General features: G+C 42.5%; 1 protein-coding gene and 1 pseudogene across 1 annotated transcript; both read left to right on the forward strand.

The window, feature by feature from the left end:
- Positions 1–268: 268 nt before the first annotated feature.
- LOC140356746 (uncharacterized) lies at positions 269–2139 on the forward strand. The gene is made up of 2 exons (XM_072441934.1): positions 269–1601; positions 1770–2139. Exons 1-2 carry the CDS (start codon positions 331–333, stop codon positions 2101–2103), a joined length of 1605 nt encoding a protein of 534 aa, XP_072298035.1. The 5' UTR covers positions 269–330; the 3' UTR covers positions 2104–2139.
- Positions 2140–4342: 2203 nt separating this feature from the next.
- On the forward strand, positions 4343–20220 carry LOC140355871 (uncharacterized; annotated as a pseudogene).
- Positions 20221–21825: the final 1605 nt, after the last annotated feature.

Genomic DNA, 21825 nt, shown 5'->3' on the forward strand with positions numbered 1-21825 from the left:
ATTGTTAAATTAAATCAATGTGTTACATTCATTAAATGTTGAATGTAAACATGTTTGAATGACAGAGCTCTGGCTAGACTTGTTTGATGCTGTCGGTCCTCACCCTAAGCCAGAGCCTGTTATACTGTCCACATTCTTATAGAAACAGTAAAGTTCTGTTCGTTTCATAACTCACTGAAGCTTGTGAAAATGACTTATTTTTTTCCATGACAACACCACTCTCAATGGTGATAAGGAATTGACAAAAGTATAAGTTATTTATTTAACCCTATTATTACTTAACATCTTCTTTTTCTGTGTTCATGGCAGATCTAAAAGTCCATCAGAAGAATGGGGTTCACCTGTGACCAGTGTGGAAAGACATGGAGCTGTTCTTCTGCGCTCAAGAAACACTACAGAACTCACACAGGAGAAAAACCATACGAGTGTGACCAGTGTGGAAACAGTTTTCCTACAGCAAGAGCTCTCAAAATACACACTAGTATCCACACTGGAGAGAAATCTTACAACTGTGATGTTTGTGAGACGGCATTTTGCCGGTCAAGCAGCTTAATATCACACATGAAAGTCCACACTGGAGAGGAACCTTACAGCTGTTATGTTTGTGAGAAGACATTTTCAAGCTCAAGCTACTTAAAAAAACACATGAGAATCCACACTGGAGAGAAACCTTACAGCTGTGATGTTTGTCAGAAGACATTTTCAAGCTCAAGCTACTTAAAAAAACACATGAGATTCCCCACTGGAGAGAAACCTTACAGCTGTGATGTTTGTCAGAAGACATTTTCAAGCTCAAGCAACTTAACATCACACATGAGAGTCCACACTGGAGAAAAACCTTACAGCTGTGATGTTTGTGAGACGGCATTTTCATACTTGTGCAGCTTAATAAAACACATGAGAGTCCACACTGGAGATAAACCTTACAGCTGTGATGTTTGTGAGAAGGCATTTTCATGCTCAAGCCACTTAACATCACACATGAGAGTCCACACTGGAGAAAAACCTTACAGTTGTGATGTTTGTGAGACGGCATTTTCCCAGTCAAGCAGCTTAACATCACACATGAGAATCCACACTGGAGAGAAACCTTACAGTTGTGATGTTTGTCAGAAGACATTTTCATGCTCAAGCAGCTTAACATCACACATGAGAATCCACACTGGAGAGAAACCTTACAGTTGTGATGTTTGTGAGACGGCATTTTCATGCTCAAGCAGCTTAACATCACACATGAGAATCCACACTGGAGAGAAATCTTACAGCTGTGATGTTTGTCAGAAGACATTTTCAAGCTCAAGCAGCTTAATAAAACACATGAGAGTCCACACTGGAGAGAAACCTTACAGCTGTGATGTTTGTCAGAAGACATTTTCAAGCTCAAGCAGCTTAATAAAACACATGAGAGTCCACACTGGAGATAAACCTTACAGCTGTGATTTTTGTGAGAAGGCATTTTCAAGCTCAAGTCACTTAACATCACACATGAGAGTCCACACTGGAGAAAAACCTTACAGCTGTGATGTTTGTGAGAAGGCATTTTCAAGCTCAAGCTGCTTAAAAAAACACATGAGAGTCCACACTGGAGAGAAACCTTTTAAGTGTGACCAGTGTGAAAAGGCTTTTAGAACATCACCTGAGCTCTCGAATCACTACACAACCCACACAGGAATAACACTAAATGAGTGTGACCAGTGTGGAAACAGTTTTTCTACAGCAAGCGCTCTCAAAAGTCACACCAGAATCCACACTGGAGAGAAACCTTACAGCTGTGATGTTTGTGAGACGGCATTTTCCCAGTCAAGCAGCTTAATAACACACATGAGAATCCACACTGGAGAAAAACCTTACAGCTGTGATGTTTGTGAGAAGGCATTTTCAAGCTCAAGCAACTTAACATCACACATGAGAATCCACACTGGAGAGAAACCTTACAGCTGTGATGTTTGTCAGAAGGCATTTTTCCAGTCAGGCAACTTAACATCACACATGAGAGTCCACACTGGAGAGAAACCTTACAGCTGTGATGTTTGTCAGAAGACATTTTTCCACCCAGGCAGCTTAATAAAACACATGAGAGTCCACACTGTTGAAAAGCCTTAGCGGCTAAGGCTTTTATCAGATGCATGTGTTTTCATATCAAACGCTTGCTAATGTTCATGTTTTACCATAAATGAACTCATCATCTGGACACTGTTTTTTTTTTCCCAACTCCTTCAAGAGTCATTCTCAATATGTGGATGTAGTCTGAGAATGCAAATATTTACTCTACTCTATGAAGGGTGTTTACAATTTCACTTGAGATTACTCTCCTTTGTATCCTAACTGTAAAGGGCTATCAAAACCCTTTTGTTAGCTGATGTTAGCTCCCTCATCACTGAGTACCTGATTAGCGTCAGAATGGACAGGGCTTTTCCCGCCCCATGGCTTCAAGACACTATTGTATGCGACCGGTATGTTTAACGTTAAATTTCTATTCAAAGAGCTCTTTCTGAACAAAATGGCCTCTGTAGGACATATGTGTCCATAGAGACCTTTAAGAGACATTACCTTTTCATAATTAAGACACTGTTGCAGAAAGCAAAGCAAAATGTTGGATGGGTGGAAGAATGTTCCCCATCCCCCATGGACCAACAACACTGTCTTCACCACACCCCCCTCCCCCCCTTTGGGTCAACACCTCTGATAAAGAACACAGAGGACACCAAATGGGTCCAAGGACCTGACCCCTGTGGAGAAGTGGAATCGTCCACTGTAACAAATCCTCTTGTTCTGCTGGATGGAAACTTTCTCAGGATGAAGTCCTTAATGACTGTATTTCACATTTAAACTGACTTAACGTTTACTGTGTGATCTAAACTTGTAAATAAATCATGCTTTAGTTTAGTTTGCCTTAAGAACTGTGTTAGAAATGTGTTTATGTCATATTTAATGTACTTCCTCATGACCTGCTAATGATGTGTGGGAGGGGCTTCCATTGTCTCCCACGTCTCAGCACTGTGCTCAGAATGTCAAATCTTCGAACGCTAAACTCTGAGCAAAGACCAGCGCCACAGACGGCTCTAAGGACCCAAAGATCTCTGAGGAGGCCTTGATCCACATCTGGGCCTTCTCTTGGACACATGAGACCTGAGAGTGGCTGAAACTTGCAGAGTGGCATTAAATTGAGGTTTCATCCAGATTATTTTAGAATTAATCAAAACTTACTTTTCACGTTGATCCCAGACATAGCTGGTGTAATTAATGTGTAATTACCTGCTTTGATATTTTTGTTTATTAAACTACACAAAATCATTCCGGTTTATAGACTTTTTATTGATCTTTTTTTTTTAGAGTTATAGTTGTCAGTCAATGGATAAAGTTTTTCAGAAAACGAGACTCGGTAGGTATTAATGTTTTGCTGAACAAGCTTCAGATTTTGCCCTTTTTAAATTTAAATCTGAACAATAACTACCTAAAATCCTAGTCCCAGAGAATATTGTCCATAACAAACACCATGTTCAAGCACAAGGGTGTCCATCAGTGCACGTGGCACCAGGACACATACTTCCCAACTCTCTTGGAGATATTTATTTAAAAAAATAAAAATTGACCTTTTCTACTAGCCTTTACTTTGGTAGCAAAGGCGAGCGGGGGGAGCATACGGGGGACACGGGCGCCGCCATGTTTGTTGAGATTACGATGCTGAGCGTTTCCATCCCAGAATTCAACGCAGGTCAAATTTAATCCGAAATCTACACCATGATAGTGAACGACATGAGCGTTAACAAAGATAGCGGCGCCAATAAGGATAAATCGACTGATGAAAATAAATACCGGTTCTACACCACATGCTTGTTTAATATAGAAATATACTATGAAGCGTAAAGTGGGACGAATATGCATCCGATGAGTCATGTGGCTCGCCTTATTAGTGTTATTTTCGGTTAATTCTGATAAAATTTGAAATCTCCCGCATAGGGGGGCAATCTCCCATTTTTTAATGTGTTATCTCCCCCCTGGGATGGTAAATAATTTGGGAAGTATGAGGACACCCTAGGCTGGAGATCAATTATCGGCTTCGTTGTCGTGTCATCTGACCTCCGGCCACGTATCTTGGACACTCGGGTGAAGAGAGGAGCAGAGCTGTCAACTGATCACCACCTGGTGGTGAGTTGGATCCGCTGGCGGAGGAGGAAGCTGTGCAGACAAAAGCGCATTGTGAGGGTCTGTTGAGAACGTCTTGCGGAGCCCTCTGTCAGTAGGGTCTTCAACTCACACCTTCGGAACAGCTTCTCCCATTTCTTGGGGGAGGCTGGGGACATTGAGTCAGAGTGGACCATTTTCGTGACCTCCATCGTCGATGCGGCTGCTCAGAGCTGTGGTCGCAAGGTCTCAGGTGCCTGCAGGTACGGCAACGCCCGAACCCGGTGGTGGACACCGGAAGGGATGTTGTCAGGCTGAAGAAGTAGGCCTATCAGGCCTCTTTGGCTTGTAGGACTCCTGAGGCCTTTGACAGGTATCGGCTGACCAGACGAGCCGCAGCTTGTGCTGTCGCTGAGAGGAGTTTGGGGAGATCATGGAGGAGGACTACTGGTTGCCCCCAAAGAAATTCTGGAAAACCGTCCGTCGCCTCACCAACACCGTTTACGGTGCGGGTGGAGACCTGCTGACCTCAACTGGGGATGTTGTCAGGACGGTGGAAGGAATACATTGAGAACCTCCGTAATCCCACTATCACATATTCCGAAGAGGAAGCAGACTGAAGACTCTGAGGCTGACTCGTCCATCGCCCAAGCTGAAGTCATTGAGGTTGTTGGCAGACTCCTTGGTGGCAGGGCTCCTGGGGTGGATGAGATCTGCCCTGAGTACCTAAAATTTTTCTGGATGTTGTAGGACTGTCTTGGCTGACACATCTAAGTGTCTCTGGACTGGCAGACCGGAGTGGTCATCCCTCCGTTCAAGAAAGGGGACCGGAGGGTGTGTTCCAACTACAAAGGGATCACACTCCTCAGTAAGGTCTGTTCCAGGGTACTGAAGAGGAGAATACGACTGATAGTCGAACCTCAGATTCAGGAGGAGCAGAGTGTTTTTTGTCCCGGTCGTGGAACACTGGACCAGCTCTAGACTCTCCATCGGGTGGTCGAGGGTTTATGGGAGTTTGCCCAACCAGTCCACATGTGCTTTGTGGATCTGGAGAAGGCTTTCAACCGTGTCCCTCGGGGTGTCCTTTGGGGGGTGCTCTGGGGCTACGGGGTCCGGGGCCCTTTGCTCAGGGCTGTCCGGTCCCTGTATGACTGGAGCAGGAGCTGTGTACATTGGAGTAAGTCAGACCTGTTCCCAGTGCGTGTTGGATGCCAGGGCATCCCTTTGTCACAGGTTCTGTTTTTTGTTTTTATGGACAGAATTTCTAGGCGCAGTCAGGGGTCGGAGGCTGTGGTCAGGGGTCGGAGGGTGTTCGGTTTGAGGACCACAGGATTTCATCTCTGCTGTTTGCAGACGATGTTGTCCTGATGGCTCCATCAAACCCGGACCTGCAACATGCACTGGGACGGTTTGAGCCGAGTGTGAAGCGTCTGGGATGAGAATCAGCTCCAAATCCGAGGCCATGGTTCTCAACCGGAAAAAGGTGTCTTGCCCTTTCCAGGTGGGTGGGGAGTCCTTGCCCCAAGTGGAGGAGTTCAAGTATCTCGGGGTCTTGTTCACGAGTGAGGGAAGAGGGAACGTTAGATTGACAGTTGGATCGGTGCAGCGGTCTGTTGTGGTGAAGAAGGAGCTGAGTCGAAAGGCAAAGCTCTCAATTTACCGGTCAATCTACATTCCCTCACCTATGGTCATGAGGTAATATTTTGAATAATTGGTTAAATCCAACTGAACTCTTTGCTTTGAAAACCACTGCAAATATGATGACGGTTCAAAACCATGAACCATTTGCTCAATATTCAAACCCATTTTGGGCTGTATTCAAAATCAGAGCGTATTAAAAAAAAAGTCAAAATGTGTCCTGTTGAGTTGTGCTGTAGACCTTTAGTCGAACAATCGATCAATGGTGTCTTTGTCAAATTCATTTTGGGTTCTTTTGAAGGATTAATATTCACAACAACAGAAAAGAATAAACAAGTGAGATACTGTGAGATTTGGGAGTGAATTATGGGTTCATTCTGTTGTTTTTCATGTAAATACACTGGTCGTTTTCTATAAAAATAAAAAAAAAATATTTGCAATAGTGTGAACTCCTGTGATCTTGTGGTGTTGTCGTTCCACTTTGGGTTAAATACATGTTCTGTTAGCAAAATATATAAAATCAATGTTGTTTTTAAGATGGGCTGAATTTGAATATTAAGTTTATTGTTGATGGTAAAAAGTTCAAACCTCAACTAACACATTTAAACACATTTCTGTTGTATTGAAATAATATTGTCTGATTATCGTTATCAGGAATTAGATAAAGATTTTTGTCACTATTTTTGCCTTAGTCTTATCATAAAGATACTAAATAGTTTTGCCCGCTTTAATCGTGTCTACTGCACGGTTTTGGCCGTAGAGGTTTAGGTTTATAGTTTTACTTCCTGTTTGTAATTTATGACATCACACTAGTGAATTACCCAGCAACCACTTTTTGATTCGACAAATAGAAATATATGAGCGCTCCTTTATTTTGTTGAATTAACATTTATAGGGTGAAAAACAGTTGTTTTGTGTAAATTATACATCTACTCTGGCTGGACCCTAATGTGATGTCACTTCCTGTCATTTACTATAGATTTGTTTGTACTTTTCCTTGCATATAGTCGCTCGATCGGTGTAAAACTATGGTTCATATGTACAACAGATACAGACACACCAAATAAAAACCTGTAACGTGCCCTTTGAACTAGGGACTGTTGAATGTGGTGTCGATGAGTCTCGCAGGCCTGTTTGAATAGAACGGTTTGGCGTCTTGATTGTGTGTTACAAAGTTGCGTGTCTCTCATGTAACGCGCCTGAGCAGACGTTCAGCCCAGCGCTTCCGTTTTGCAGCGTATAAGGAAGAAAACTGTCTGGATGTTGCCAGAGCCCATTATTCTAACACTTTCCGAGCCGGGCCACGTGACAGATGATTGAACGCTTTTCTTTCAACACTGACGATTTCAGTTTGAGTTGAGTTTGTCTTATTAAAAGCAGACTGACTTTTAACACAAAAAATAGTCACATTTCTTTCTCCATTTTGCTAAAGGTGTGATTTTTGTTTGTCTCAATATTAAATCTGCAAGTGAAAAGTAACGTTAAGGCTCAATTAATGAAAAAAATATGACAATCACAGTTATTAAAACCATAACTGTAATCACGATTATTCAAACAATTATTTGTTTTAGAGCAGGGATGTCAAATTTTACCGTTTTGATTAAATATCACGATTTAATGATTGATCACGATTATTGAGACTGTGACCAAACAACAGTGACAGTGAATTTCCCTGGGAGCGCCCCGGGTTTTTGCCTCTGTGACACAAGCGGTGTGCTTGGCCTGCCGATACCTGTCAACGGCCTTAGGAGTCCCATAAGCAGAAGAAACCTTATCCCTTACGCCATCCCGTACTTCCGGCGTCCACCACCGGGTTCGGGGGTTGCCGCCTTCCTAGATTTTTAAAGATGAATATTCATTAAAAACCTATAAAAGGTTAATTTGAAAAAGTAAAAAGTGTGTATGATACCTGGAGACAAAAAGTACTAAAAAAAACCTTAGATTTGACTTTCTAGTTTACCTGATTTAGAAGCTATTACATTTTATTATTATTATCTAATTAGGGTTGAATTGAAAAAAGTACAAGGTGTGCTTGATACCTAGAAATTAAACCTACTATAAAAGACTATAGAATCTATTGAAAGAATTCCTTGTTTTTTGAAGGTGAATATTCATAAACTACCTGTCCTGATAACGAGACTGTGACTGGGGCTTAGCATCGGACCTCTTCTTGACTGGAAAAAATCACAATGGCCAATGTGAAACCTGTGGAAAAGAAGAAACTGTCCCCCATGTTTTAATGGAGTGTAACAGGTTTGCAGTTCAGAGGAGATCACTTTTGTCCCACTTCTTTGATCTGGGGTTTAAATCTGTGTCAGTGAAGACTTTGCTTGTCCCCTCTTTGCATCAGCAGGTGTACAGAGCGTCATAACGGACTATCACCAGTGAGAGGCAGCAGTGCTCTGTGTGGTGCGTAGTCTGCCGGAAATACATTGTTACCTGGTGGCATTGTGGGTAGCCGGAAGTGTCTTGTTGTTTTTGGGTCTGTTTTTCGATGTTTTTTCGTCGCGCGCGTGTCTGCCACCGCTGATCCGTATGTCCTGCATTCCGCTTCATGTAACCAAATAAAATCGTGTTGCAACGAGTACTATGCCTGCTCAGCCTCTGTACCACGGTTAGGAGTTTACTGTGCAGGGGAAGTATTAATAAATCCGGAGGTGGAAATAAATTTGGCTACGTCCCGGAAGGGACCTGCGCGCTAATGTATAGCTTACATAGAGATATCGTTCTACTGACGCGCGCAGATCTCTATTGGTGGTGCGGAGGCAAAGTGCTTCACCATGCATTAGACGGCAAGAATGAAGGTCCTTGTGCCCTAGTATCTCTCATTGTGCAGGCAGTCGTGTTTCCCATGACAGCTAACGACATTTTGCAGTGGGCTGATTCTCCTGTCCGGATGGCAGAGAACCCACTGCGTCCCATGAGATCGGTAGGGAAATCCACTCCCTGGCTGAGTGAAGCTGACCCAACCTACGTCGATGCCATAGGAGTCCCACGGGGTGTACCAGACGAGTATAAAATCAGTAATCAAGTGGCCGCAGGATTTGAATCATTCTTTTGCCCGTGGTGTACTATAAATAAAAACGTTGATAGAATGAATTACATCCATTATAATATTCAGAAACTGGGTAATTTTTCCCAGGAAGGGTTCACTGCTGTACACGAGCAGCTAGCCGCTACCTCTCTGATGGCCTTCCAGAATCGTATAGCCTTGGACATGCTCTTGGCAGAGAAAGGCGGGATTTGCGCCATGATACGGGAGGTGCAATGTTGTACTTTTATACCGAATAACACACGCGAAGGGGGCCGTTTGACCCAGGTTGTTGACGGATTACGCACACTAAATAGAAAGATGAAAAAGCATTCGGGGGTAGACACATCCATGTGGGATTCATGGATGAATTATTTTGGTAAATGGAAAGGGTTAATGTTGTCTGTGATACTCTCCCTCGCCGTTTTCCTGGCCATCCTGGTCTTGTGTGGCTATGGCTGCATACCCTGTATCAAGACCCTCATGGTGTCTTACCCACCTGGTGGAACGAACGATCGACGGCTTTGTGGCTCAGGCAGGAGGAGGTCAGTATATGTTGATATGTTGGTGCCAAAGGAAGATGCTGTCCTCCCGGAGGAAGAGGAATGTTATCTACTCTAACCTTTCCCTTTGTCTAGTGTGCTGCGCTGTGCTTTATTTTTCAGAGTTGTCTGGTGAGCCGAACAATGGGAAAGTTTTGCAGTTCTGTAGTAGACATGTTTATATTGATGCACGGTTTTCTCACCAGTGATTCTATGTGAATTATTTGATTATATATGGGTTCTGATTGTGATCTCCTTCAGATATCAACAGGGGGAATGAAGTATATTGATTATGCTACTATGTTTGTTACTTATGCTCATGTATCGCTTCATTCTTCTGCCCAGTCCAGATGAAGGGAGATCGGAGGGTCGGAAAAGAGTAGTGAGAGAGCAGAATAATCCTAAAGTAATCCTTCAATTTAAAACTGAGAGTGAGTTAGGAAAAATTGGAATCTTGGCGCTGTCAAGGGAGATAAAGAAGATATTGGGGGATGTAGCATTTGCCAGTGTTGAGAGATGGTAATCTACTGATTGTGTGTGATTCGGAGGCGCAGAAAAACTCAGCAATGCAGATTAGTAGCATTGGAAAGATGGCTGTAAGTGAGTTTAAGGTTGTTGGAGAAAGGAAAGGAGCACGTGGAGTAGTCACAGGAATCCCCCTGGATGAAGATCTGGATAAGTTTAAAAACAGTTTGGGTGCAGGGGTGGATTCTGTTAAGAGATTGATGAGATGGAGTGATGGCCAAAGAATTCAGAGCATGTCGGTTTTATTGGAATTTAAAGATGTGCTTCCTGAGAGAGTGAAGGTCGGCTGTTTGAATTTCCTGGTAAGAGAATATGTCCCTCCTCCACTCCGGTGCTACAAGTGTCAGCTTTATGGCCACATAGCAGCGGTGTATAGAGGGAAGCAGAAATGTTTAAAATGTGGAGGTGAACATAAGATTGAAGAATGTGAGGAAAATGCTCAGATTAAGTGCTGTAATTGTGGGGGACAGCACACTGCGACGTTTGGTGGATGTGAGGTAAGAAAGAAAGCTGTACAAATTGAAAAGGTAAAAATGTTGAATAACATCTCGTATGCAGAAGCTGCAACGAAGGTCCAAATACAGAAACGAGGAAACACTGCTGACACCAGTGTTGTTCCAAAAAGAGGAGGAACAAGTATAGTACTTGTTGTTGATGACTTGGTAGTATTTTTGTCTTATGTGATAAATTGCTCTGAACAAGTCAAACGTAAACCAGACAAAGCTAAGATGATAGTAGAGGGGGCGGAGAAATTCTTGGGTGCTAAAGGTATCTCTTGGGAGCTAATGAACAAAAGGTTAGAGGGGAACAGTAAGGCAGGAGGAGAAACAAGTGAGAAGACCTGATTATACTGCAGTGGAATGCCAGGAGTCTCATTGCAAATGGACAGGAATTTAAAGGATATGTACAAGATAGTAAGGTGAAACCGGATGTCATTTGTGTTCAAGAAACCTGGCTAAAGCCAACATTAGATTTTGTTATTAGAGGGTACGAGTGTGTTCGAAGGGATAGGCAAGGAGGAAATGGTGGAGGATGTGCAATATTTATCAGGAATGGGATCAGTATAGAGTTTTAAGTAAAGGGAAAGAATTATAATTCATTGTGATAGAAGTGTGGGGGAGAGTTCTTCTATTAAGAGTGCTTTTTAAACTTCCTATAAGTTATCTATCCTTTTCCTCTGAATCTACCTGCGTTGCAACAACAAAATTTCCCCATGTGTGGACAAAAAAGGAATTTCTTATCTCATCTTAAGCGTTTAACACTGGAGGGTCTGCAGGATTTTATGGTTCATCTTGAGGGCAAATCTACATGTTGTGGTGATTTTAATGCTCATAGTACGTTGTGGGCATAATGATGAGAATGAGTTGGTGATAGAGGATTTAATGGATATGAAGGGTCTTGTATGTTTGAATGACGGGAGTGGAACTAGATTTAATGCTGGTGTCAGCGGAACCACCTCCTCATCAACGCGGGGAAGACCAAGGAGATGGTGGTGGACTTCCACAGAGGCCACCCCACTGCCCCCTCACCAGTGAACATCCAGGGACGGGACATTGAGAGAGTGACTCATACAAGGACCTGGGTGTTCATCTGAACCACAAACTGAACTGGACTCATAACACAGACGCACTGTACAGGAAGAGCCAGAGTCGGCTCTACCTCATGAGACTCAGGTCTTTTGGAGTGACAGGGCCACTCCTGAAAACCTTCTCTGACTCTGTGGTGGCATCAGCTCCTGTAGGTGTGGCCTGCTGGAGCAGCAGCATCACAGAGAGGGAGAGGAAGAAGCTGGACAAGGGTCCTGACTAGATTCACATCTATGCTGGACCATGAGTGTCGCCCCCTGCAGGACACTCTGTCCGCTCTGGAGAGCAGCTTCAGAGAGACTGATCCAACCTCGCTGTGTGAGGGAGAGGTTTCACAGGTCTTTCCTTCCTGCTGCTGTCAGACTGTATAACAAACACTGCTAGCCCTGAACATGTGCAATACTGATTTAACCATGTGCAATACTGTCATATTCATGTGCAATTACTGTCATACTCACACGCAATTAATTTCATTCATGTGCATACAACTGATGTAAATAAGAGTGTTTACTTTACCATTATTATTAGTATTATTTGTCTTATGCCTGCTACTTTTATTTCTATTATTATTATTATTATTAGGCCCGAGCGCCACAAGCTGGCGAGAGGCCTATTAGTCTCGTAAGGCCGTGCAAAGCACGGCTGCGAAAGTGCGCACATAGTGCGCACGAAATCGAGCGCGAAGCGCTCGCCCACTTCCAAACACTCACTAACGCACTCCTCCACTCATGCACGCCCCGTGCATACTAATTAGTTGTAGGAAAATGGAACATTACCGTTGTAAACGGGCGAAGCCCGTGCAAAAGTTCGCACTAAACGAGCACTTTACATATAAAGCACTCATTTGCGCTAAGTAGCTCACGAATACGTTCCCCATCTCTTGCATGTTCCGTGCATATAAGCATGTAATGCAAAAATTGAACATTATTACTGTATAGAGGGCCAAAAACACAAAGTCGAAAGTACCCGTCAGTGACCAGGGACCCACACCATGAGGTAGGAAAGCGTGAGCGCTTTCCGAAAATGTATAGTTTATGATATTTGAAAAATGGGAAACATTGTTTTCTCATCGGAATATTCTTCTTCTTCTTCTTCTTCTTCTTATTCTCGGGACCAACCCCCCTATTTTTCACCCAGTGAACATTGACGAAAAGTCACAAAAATTTGCACACCTCTAAAAATCGTGCCTCTCTACATTATGGCTATTTCCCTTTTCTAAAATAAAAAAATTGGCGCGTCAGCGCCCCCAAATGTACCAAAAATGCATTGAGAGATGGGAAATGACCCAAAAAAAATCTGATCGTAGAATCATGAAATTTGGCGCAGAGGTAGATGGTGACAAGAGAAGTAAAAAATATTATTACGGCAACGCCGTCCGCCCAACCAAAAGTCGGCCATATTGCTTCAAAAATGGCTAAACATGACTTCGGAGTTTTTCCAAACGTCGTACTTTTACGAACTCCTTCCAGGGCGTTGGCCCTAAAAAGCTGAAATTTGGTGAAAATGCTACTGAGGAGTGGGACATCAAAAGTTATCCAAATTACATTGATACCTGTCACGGTCTCTGTGCGGCGAAGCCGCAAACTGTAGCAAGAATTTCAGAAATCTCCCAAATTTTACATTTCTGCCGTTTGCGCAGATAAAGTCCGAATTGCGTCAAATTAGAATCAGTTGTTAAACTCTTTGCCCTAAACCTACTTGAAGTGAAATTAATTAATTTGGCGCCACAGCGCCCCCTACAGATTTTATATGGAGGTTAAATGTTTAGTTTTGCGAAATTATATGAAATTTGACACACAACTCAATTTTAGCATCCCCATCAAAAAAGTCAATGAGACCCATGTCATAATTGTTATGGCGTTGCCGTAACGATGACCGAAACCTTCCATGTTATTCCAATGGGGAAATCGCCAGAACATGTTTACACTTTAGACTTTCACAAACTCCTCTTAGGGCGTCAGCCCTATTAACCTGAAATTTGGCGAGACTCATCTTCAGGGGTGGACCATCAAAAGTTATCCACATTTTTATTCAAAGAGTCACGGTGTCTGTGCGGCAAAGCCGCACATTTTGCCAAGAATTCAAAATAAAATAGCTTTTTGATGGTAAAACAAAGGGGAGAAGATGTGACAGCGTCACAGATTCAGCAGTAGGCGTAATAAAAGGACAATTGGGGCGCGTTAGCGCCCCCTCCTCTTGCGGCGTGGCGGCGGCGTAGCGAGGGCCGATCATTGCCGCTTGCGGCTATATTTATTATTATTATTATTATTATTTTATCTTTATTTTTATTTTTCTGCCCTCCATTCCCTATTAAGATATGAGAGGACCTGTTTACAAGGTTTTGTTAATAAGAGTTTTTGTTTATAAGAGTTCTTCTATTAAGAGTGTTTTTTTTAACTTCCTATAAGTTATCTGTCCTTTCCCCCTGTATCTACTGTGTTGTAACACCCACATTTCCCCATGTGTGGACATTAAAGGCATATCTTATCTTATCTTGCCTCAAAGGCCGGTTTTTCTATATTATACAAACGAGAGCAGAGGGGAGAACAAGAGAGTAGAGCAGTAAGAGCCGCAGAGAGGAGGACGTTCTGACGTGTCTGAGGTTGGGACACACAGGGCTGAATGACACCCTCAGAATAATAGGGAAACATTGAACAGGGGAGTGCGAGCGCTGCAGAGTCCAAGAGACAGTGGAGCATGTCATTATTCATTGCCCGAAATATCAACAGCAAAGACAAATTGTGAGAGAGAGTATGTGAACATGGGATTAGATTTAGTATCAAGGAATGATTGCTGAACATCTCACAAGAGGTTATAGTAAAGGTACTCCTTATGTACCTTAAGTCAACAGGATCAATGGGGAGGATTTAAGGACTGTTGGGGCCTTCCCAACCCACACTCCATACCGGCCGGTGGCGGTAATGGTGGTGGCACCTTTAGTTGCGTGCCAACCGCCAATAAACAATACTAGAAGAAGAAGAAGAAGTACTTCCGTGAGTTAGGCGTGTATGATCTAGTGCCTGCCATGCTGCTGGACTCGCTGCTTAAACCCGCGACCTACAACGACTCCAACTCAACATAGCCGAAGGTAAGTGAAGAATGACATTATATTTGTAAAGGAATGTGTTTCCTTCACTTATATCCGGTGTTTAGGCCATAGTTTTAACTTGTTTGTGACGTTAGCTAGTCGGCTAACGCTAGTCGGCTAACGCTAGTCGGCTAACGCTACAAACGTAAAACAACAACACTAATGAAGTGAACTCTTTATCGGTTCGGCTGGATGTGAAGTGAATTACTGAGAGTGTGTTTCTACTATTATTTTACATGTTTATTGCTTTTTATGAAAGATATACACGTTTTTACCGTTGTCCCAGCAACAATACATAGCTTCACGCTGACGTCGTCATCCGGGTCACTTGACCTAGTAACGGGGGCATTCAGTTTGCGAGGGGGAAACAACACCATAACTACCGCGTGTCACGTGGTTACGCAGAGCATTTGGAGCATCAGTGATTTGAACATCCCAAAACTGAGCAACTTTTTGAGATCGATCAGAATGACAGTTAGCTTACTCGGTATCAAGGTTTTGTGAGGGGGCAGTGACCCGGATGTTGTGACGTCATCTGAAGCTATGTATCGTCTCAGTATAAGTGCATGTGACACACTGAATGGACAGTCCACTCTCGATGCACTTGGACAGATCCTTCTTCTTCAAAGACAGAGAAGTCTCCTCGGGGGTCTTTCGTGTTCCTGTAAATGAATAAATCTTGTAAATGATTCATCAACTTAACTGCATTGATGACATCAGTAATAAGCCCTCACTTCCTCTGTTGTGCTGCAGTCTTTGTTTAGTGCAACGCGTACATCCATGGATTTGCTCTTCCATGACAGATGTAACCTAAAGCATTGTTTATTATTTTCTGATCGGATGTTGCATCCCGATCAGTGATCGGATATACATTTTACTCTTACTAGTTTGATCAGCGTTATACATTTCAAGCTTATTATTAGTCTCTCTCCTCCGTATAACACATGAATGGATCATGACATTTTACTGCCCACACTTTACGGCAGTTAACTTGCATCATGGATCAATCATCTGCATGTCCAGGGAATTTCGCGGACACCACACAGCAGAGAGCATCTTAACAGATTAAGGAAAAAATGCTCAATAACTGGGGCATCGACAAGCAACGGGTCGGTGTAATTTTGCGTGACAAGCGCTGCTAATATGAAGAAAGCTATGTGTGAGACGGGAGTGCGGAGTGTGCGCTGCGTCGCACATTCTGGCCATCTCTGCGTACAGAACTTGCTTTCCCAACACGGCGTGATAGACACCGTGGCTACTGCGAGGATGAGTGTAGGTCGCTTCAAACACTGGCCCCTGGCCTACTCTCGACTCGACAACAGATGGATTTCATCAAGAAAAACATACGTTTTATTATTTAAGCCCAAGAGTATTAAGAGTGCAGTTCTGAAAAGCACATTATGGCCTTACTTTATGACACTGTTGCAATTTTAATACACTTTGTTTATTTGTTTACATGCTTCTGGGGATTTTAAGTTGAGCTGCTTTTTTATTTAATTCAAATTCTGCACTATTGTTTCTTATTCAAGCTACCTCAAAAAAGGTGCACTGTTAAAGTGTTAAAAAATAAAATAAAAACTGCGACAACCTGCATTTGTGCATTTAAAAAAAAAAGTTACTGTACTAGGGAAAGAAATCCCGCACACTGTCTTACTTGCGGATAAAAATGTATTGGTAAAGAGGCAACGTTTCGGCAACTGGGCCTTCGTCAGGCAAATGGGTAACTGAGGATGGGACAGAGGTTTAAATAGGAGTGGCCTAAAAAATAGGAGTGGCCAATCACAGATGTTAAAGGTCCCATAACATGCAAAATCGACTTTTCAGAGCTTTTAACCTTCTTACATTGCTATTTGTGCTTCATATTTGTCCAGAGTGTTTTTTTGATTGATTCCCGCAGTGTTTAGCTATATTACAGACTATCTCCTTTCCACAAATCTCCAAACTGACGGGCGGTGGGGCAAGACCGCGTCATAAGGGCAAGCACGCGTCATTAGCCCCCCTCACCCCCCGCCTGCCGCCTCCCGCCCCCTTCCCCCCGGCTCCGCGCTGCTGTCTCCCTTCAAGCTCATTCCGGAGTTTTTCTGCTTCGATTTACGAGGAAACACGGCTCAAAGAGGCCCAAAACGTCATTAATGATATCGCACTCTTTACTCTTATCACAATGGTGAAGGTTTATGTGGCACTTGATGCAGCAACCGGGAAAATAAACGGAGAGAAGTTCTATCCGATACGAAAAACCAGGAAATAAGAGCGCGATGGACATAAGACTTTTTTATCCATCTCTATCTCTATAGATAGATAGATAGATAGATAGATAGATAGATGGATAGATTCTCACTCATTCGCGCGGAGCTGCGCAGCGCGGAGCAGACAGCTGTGGGGCTACGTCACGGGTGGGCGGGGCACACACGCTCTCTGAGACTACGTCACGGGTTGGGCGGGGGAGCCAGATCGCTCTTCGCAAGGTTGGGGGCGAATATCAAACCAAGCCGTTTGCATTTCCGGGTTGGTGAGGGGGTCCAAGGTCTGGGTGATATTTCTTAACTATTCTGTTAAGGCTGTTGCACAACCCTTATTATTACCAATTATTATTACCAATTATACACTAGACTACACTAGACTACGAAACGTGAAAAAAAGCATGTTATGGCACCTTTAACCCCAAACGATAAACGATAGACAAATAGTGACACCTCATGATGAATTACACATACGTCAAAAATAGTATTAATCACTATTTTTTGAAGGCCCAGTTGCCGAAACGTTGTCTCTTTACCAATACATTTTTATTTGCAAGTAAGACAGTGCGCAGGATTTCTATTATTATTATTATTATTATTATTATTATTATTATTATTATTATTATTATTATTATTATTATTATTATTATTATTATTTTATATATATATATATAATTCCACAAATGTTCCCAATCATTGTGTTCACACTTGCTATCACAGGCAACACAACACCGCTCTGTGACGAGTTCTTGCTGGTTTGCTCACGGCAACAAACCACACTTTTTTGTAGCTGCTGTGAACAGCTGCAAGTTCCCCGAGTTGATCTGGCGCTGTACTCACACCACGTTTGTGAAATATGTTTGCTCATGTAATGGTTATATGATTAAATCCCACGGGCGCATACATGGATGCGCCCGTGGGTAAAACAAAACTAATCAAATGTGTGGTGATTTTCATAGCTTACGATGCCCACAAATGTTTTTTTCCCAGCAGCTTTTGAGTTTGCTCTCACAATTTGACATTCTCGAAACATACGGCCAGTAAATATGCAATAAAATGTTTAAGGTCTGGTTTTCATTATTTTGAAATCCAGGTCGAGTTACCGGAAACACACATTTTTTTCTTCTTATGAAGTTCTCTCAGGTGTGAACTGTTGCCCAGTCAAGTGACCCAAACTGCCATTTTTAGAGCCAATTACCTTCCCAGGAATGTTGTGTAGAAGCATTGCGACTCCTGCTGACCAATTTGTTCCATAACTAAAATATATTTTGTCTCCCCAACATTTTTCATCAGTGTTTTTGGTGTGTGTCTCTTGAAGAAGAAAACGATGTGCTTTGGTTTTAGTCGAGTCTCTCAAACCCCGAGCATTGAGAGACGCCTGCCGTGTGGGGCGGGCTGCGGCCTCATGAGTTTGAGTCCGGCTTTCACCTGTTTGCTGCATGTCGTTCCCCAGTCTCATTCCCATTTCCCACTGCACTGTCCTGTCAAAGCCTACAGTCCAAAAAAAACTCTGGAAAAAAAAGTACTCAGAATGTGAAATACAAAGGATCAAACATGACTCTCCCACTTTACCCTCATTCACACAAACACATTTAATTGTTAAATTAAATCAATGTGTTACATTCATTAAATGTTGAATGTAAACATGTTTGAATGACAGAGCTCTGGCTAGACTTGTTTGATGCTGTCGGTCCTCACCCAAAGCCAGAGCCTGTTATACTGTCCACATTCTTATAGAAACAGTAAAGTTCTGTTCGTTTCATAACTCACTGAAGCTTGTGAAAATGACTTATTTTTTTCCATTACAACACCACTCTCAATGGTGATAAGGAATTGACAAAAGTATAAGTTATTTATTTAACCCTATTATTACTTAACATCTTCTTTTTCTGTGTTCATGGCAGATCTAAAAGTCCATCAGAAGAATGGGGTTCACCCTTTGACCAGTGTGGAAAGACATGGAGCTGTTCTTCTGCGCTCAAGAAACACTACAGAACTCACACAGGAGAAAAACCATACGAGTGTGACCAGTGTGGAAACAGTTTTCCTACAGCAAGAGCTCTCAAAATACACACTAGTATCCACACTGGAGAGAAATCTTACAACTGTGATGTTTGTGAGACGGCATTTTGCCGGTCAAGCAGCTTAATATCACACATGAAAGTCCACACTGGAGAGAAACCTTACAGCTGTTATGTTTGTGAGAAGACATTTTCAAGCTCAAGCTACTTAAAAAAACACATGAGAATCCACACTGGAGAGAAACCTTACAGCTGTGATGTTTGTCAGAAGACATTTTCAAGCTCAAGCTACTTAAAAAAACACATGAGAATCCACACTGGAGAGAAACCTTACAGCTGTGATGTTTGTCAGAAGACATTTTCAAGCTCAAGCTACTTAAAAAAACACATGAGATTCCACACTGGAGAGAAACCTTACAGCTGTGATGTTTGTCAGAAGACATTTTCAAGCTCAAGCAACTTAACATCACACATGAGAGTCCACACTGGAGAAAAACCTTACAGCTGTGATGTTTGTGAGACGGCATTTTCATACTTGTGCAGCTTAATAAAACACATGAGAGTCCACACTGGAGAGAAATCTTACAGCTGTGATGTGTCAGAAGACATTTTCAAGCTCAAGCAGCTTAATAAAACACATGAGAGTCCACACTGGAGAGAAACCTTACAGCTGTAATGTTTGTCAGAAGACATTTTCAAGCTCAAGCAGCTTAATAAAACACATGAGAGTCCACACTGGAGATAAACCTTACAGCTGTGATTTTTGTGAGAAGGCATTTTCAAGCTCAAGTCACTTAACATCACACATGAGAGTCCACACTGGAGAAAAACCTTACAGCTGTGATGTTTGTGAGAAGGCATTTTCAAGCTCAAGCTGCTTAAAAAAACACATGAGAGTCCACACTGGAGAGAAACCTTTTAAGTGTGACCAGTGTGAAAAGGCTTTTAGAACATCACCTGAGCTCTCGAATCACTACACAACCCACACAGGAATAACACTAAATGAGTGTGACCAGTGTGGAAACAGTTTTTCTACAGCAAGCGCTCTCAAAAGTCACACCAGAATCCACACTGGAGAGAAACCTTACAGCTGTGATGTTTGTGAGACGGCATTTTCCCAGTCAAGCAGCTTAATAACACACATGAGAATCCACACTGGAGAAAAACCTTACAGCTGTGATGTTTGTGAGAAGGCATTTTCAAGCTCAAGCAACTTAACATCACACATGAGAATCCACACTGGAGAGAAACCTTACAGCTGTGATGTTTGTCAGAAGGCATTTTTCCAGTCAGGCAACTTAACATCACACATGAGAGTCCACACTGGAGAGAAACCTTACAGCTGTGATGTTTGTCAGAAGGCATTTTTCCACTCAGGCAGCTTAATAAAACACATGAGAGTCCACACTGTTGAAAAGCCTTAGGCCTAAGGCTTTTATCAGATGCATGTGTTTTCATATCAAACGCCTGCTAATGTTCATGTTTTACCATAAATGAGCTCATCATCTGGACACTGTTTTTTTTTCCCAACTCCTTCAAGAGTCATTCTCAATATGTGGATGTAGTCTGAGAATGCAAATATTTACTCTACTCTATGAAGGGTGTTTACAATTTCACTTGAGATTACTCTCCTTTGTATCCTAACTGTAAAGGGCTATCAAAACCCTTTTGTTAGCTGATGTTAGCTCCCTCATCACTGAGTACCTGATTAGCGTCAGAATGGACAGGGCTTTTCCCGCCCCATGGCTTCAAGACACTATTGTATGCGACCGGTATGTTTAACGTTAAATTTCTATTCAAAGAGCTCTTTCTGAACAAAATGGCCTCTGTAGGACATATGTGTCCATAGAGACCTTTAAGAGACATTACCTTTTCATAATTAAGACACTGTTGCAGAAAGCAAAGCAAAATGTTGGATGGGTGGAAGAATGTTCCCCATCCCCCCATTGACCAACAACACTGTCTTCACCACACCCCCCTCCCCCCCTTTGGGTCAACACCTCTGATAAAGAACACAGAGGACACCAAATGGGTCCAAGGACCTGACCCCTGTGGAGAAGTGGAATCGTCCACTGTAACAAATCCTCTTGTTCTGCTGGATGGAAACTTTCTCAGGATGAAGTCCTTAATGACTGTATTTCACATTTAAACTGACTTAACGTTTACTGTGTGATCTAAACTTGTAAATAAATCATGCTTTAGTTTAGTTTGCCTTAAGAACTGTGTTAGAAATGTGTTTATGTCATATTTAATGTACTTCCTCATGACCTGCTAATGATGTGTGGGAGGGGCTTCCATTGTCTCCCACGTCTCAGCACTGTGCTCAGAATGTCAAATCTTCGAACGCTAAACTCTGAGCAAAGACCAGCGCCACAGACGGCTCTAAGGACCCAAAGATCTCTGAGGAGGCCTTGATCCACATCTGGGCCTTCTCTTGGACACATGAGACCTGAGAGTGGCTGAAACTTGCAGAGTGGCATTAAATTGAGGTTTCATCCAGATTATTTTAGAATTAATCAAAACTTACTTTTCACGTTGATCCCAGACATAGCTGGTGTAATTAATGTGTAATTACTTGCTTTGATATTTTTGTTTATTAAACTACACAAAATCATTCTGGTTTATAGACTTTTTATTGATCTTTTTTTTTTAGAGTTATAGTTGTCAGTCAATGGATAAAGTGCTCCCTTTTCAGAAAACGAGACTCGGTAGGTATTAATGTTTTGCTGAACAAGCTTCAGATTTTGCCCTTTTTAAATTTAAATCTGAACAATAACTACCTAAAATCCTAGCCCCAGAGAATATTGTCCATAACAAACACCATGTTCAAGCACAAGGGTGTCCATCAGTGCACGTGGCACCAGGACGCATACTTCCCAACTCTCTTGGAGATATTTATTTAAAAAAATAAAAATTGACCTTTTCTACTAGCCTTTACTTTGGTAGCAAAGGCGAGCGGGGGGGGGGAGCATACGGGGGACACGGGCGCCGCCATGTTTGTTGAGATTACGATGCTGAGCGTTTCCATC

This window comes from Eucyclogobius newberryi, unplaced genomic scaffold, assembly GCF_026437365.1.
Source record: "Eucyclogobius newberryi isolate DKJ021-1_F unplaced genomic scaffold, fEucNew1.0.hap1 SCAF_12, whole genome shotgun sequence".
NCBI lineage: Eukaryota > Metazoa > Chordata > Actinopteri > Gobiiformes > Gobiidae > Eucyclogobius > Eucyclogobius newberryi.

Coding starts and splice junctions, on each gene's coding strand:
- LOC140356746 (XM_072441934.1), top strand. CDS start 331: ATGGGGTTCACCTGTGACCAGTGTGGAAAGACATGGAGCTGTTCTTCT. Junction 1,602..1,769: donor ACTGGAGAGAAACCTTTTAA/GTGTGACCAGTG, acceptor GAAACCTTACAG/CTGTGATGTTTGTGAGACGG.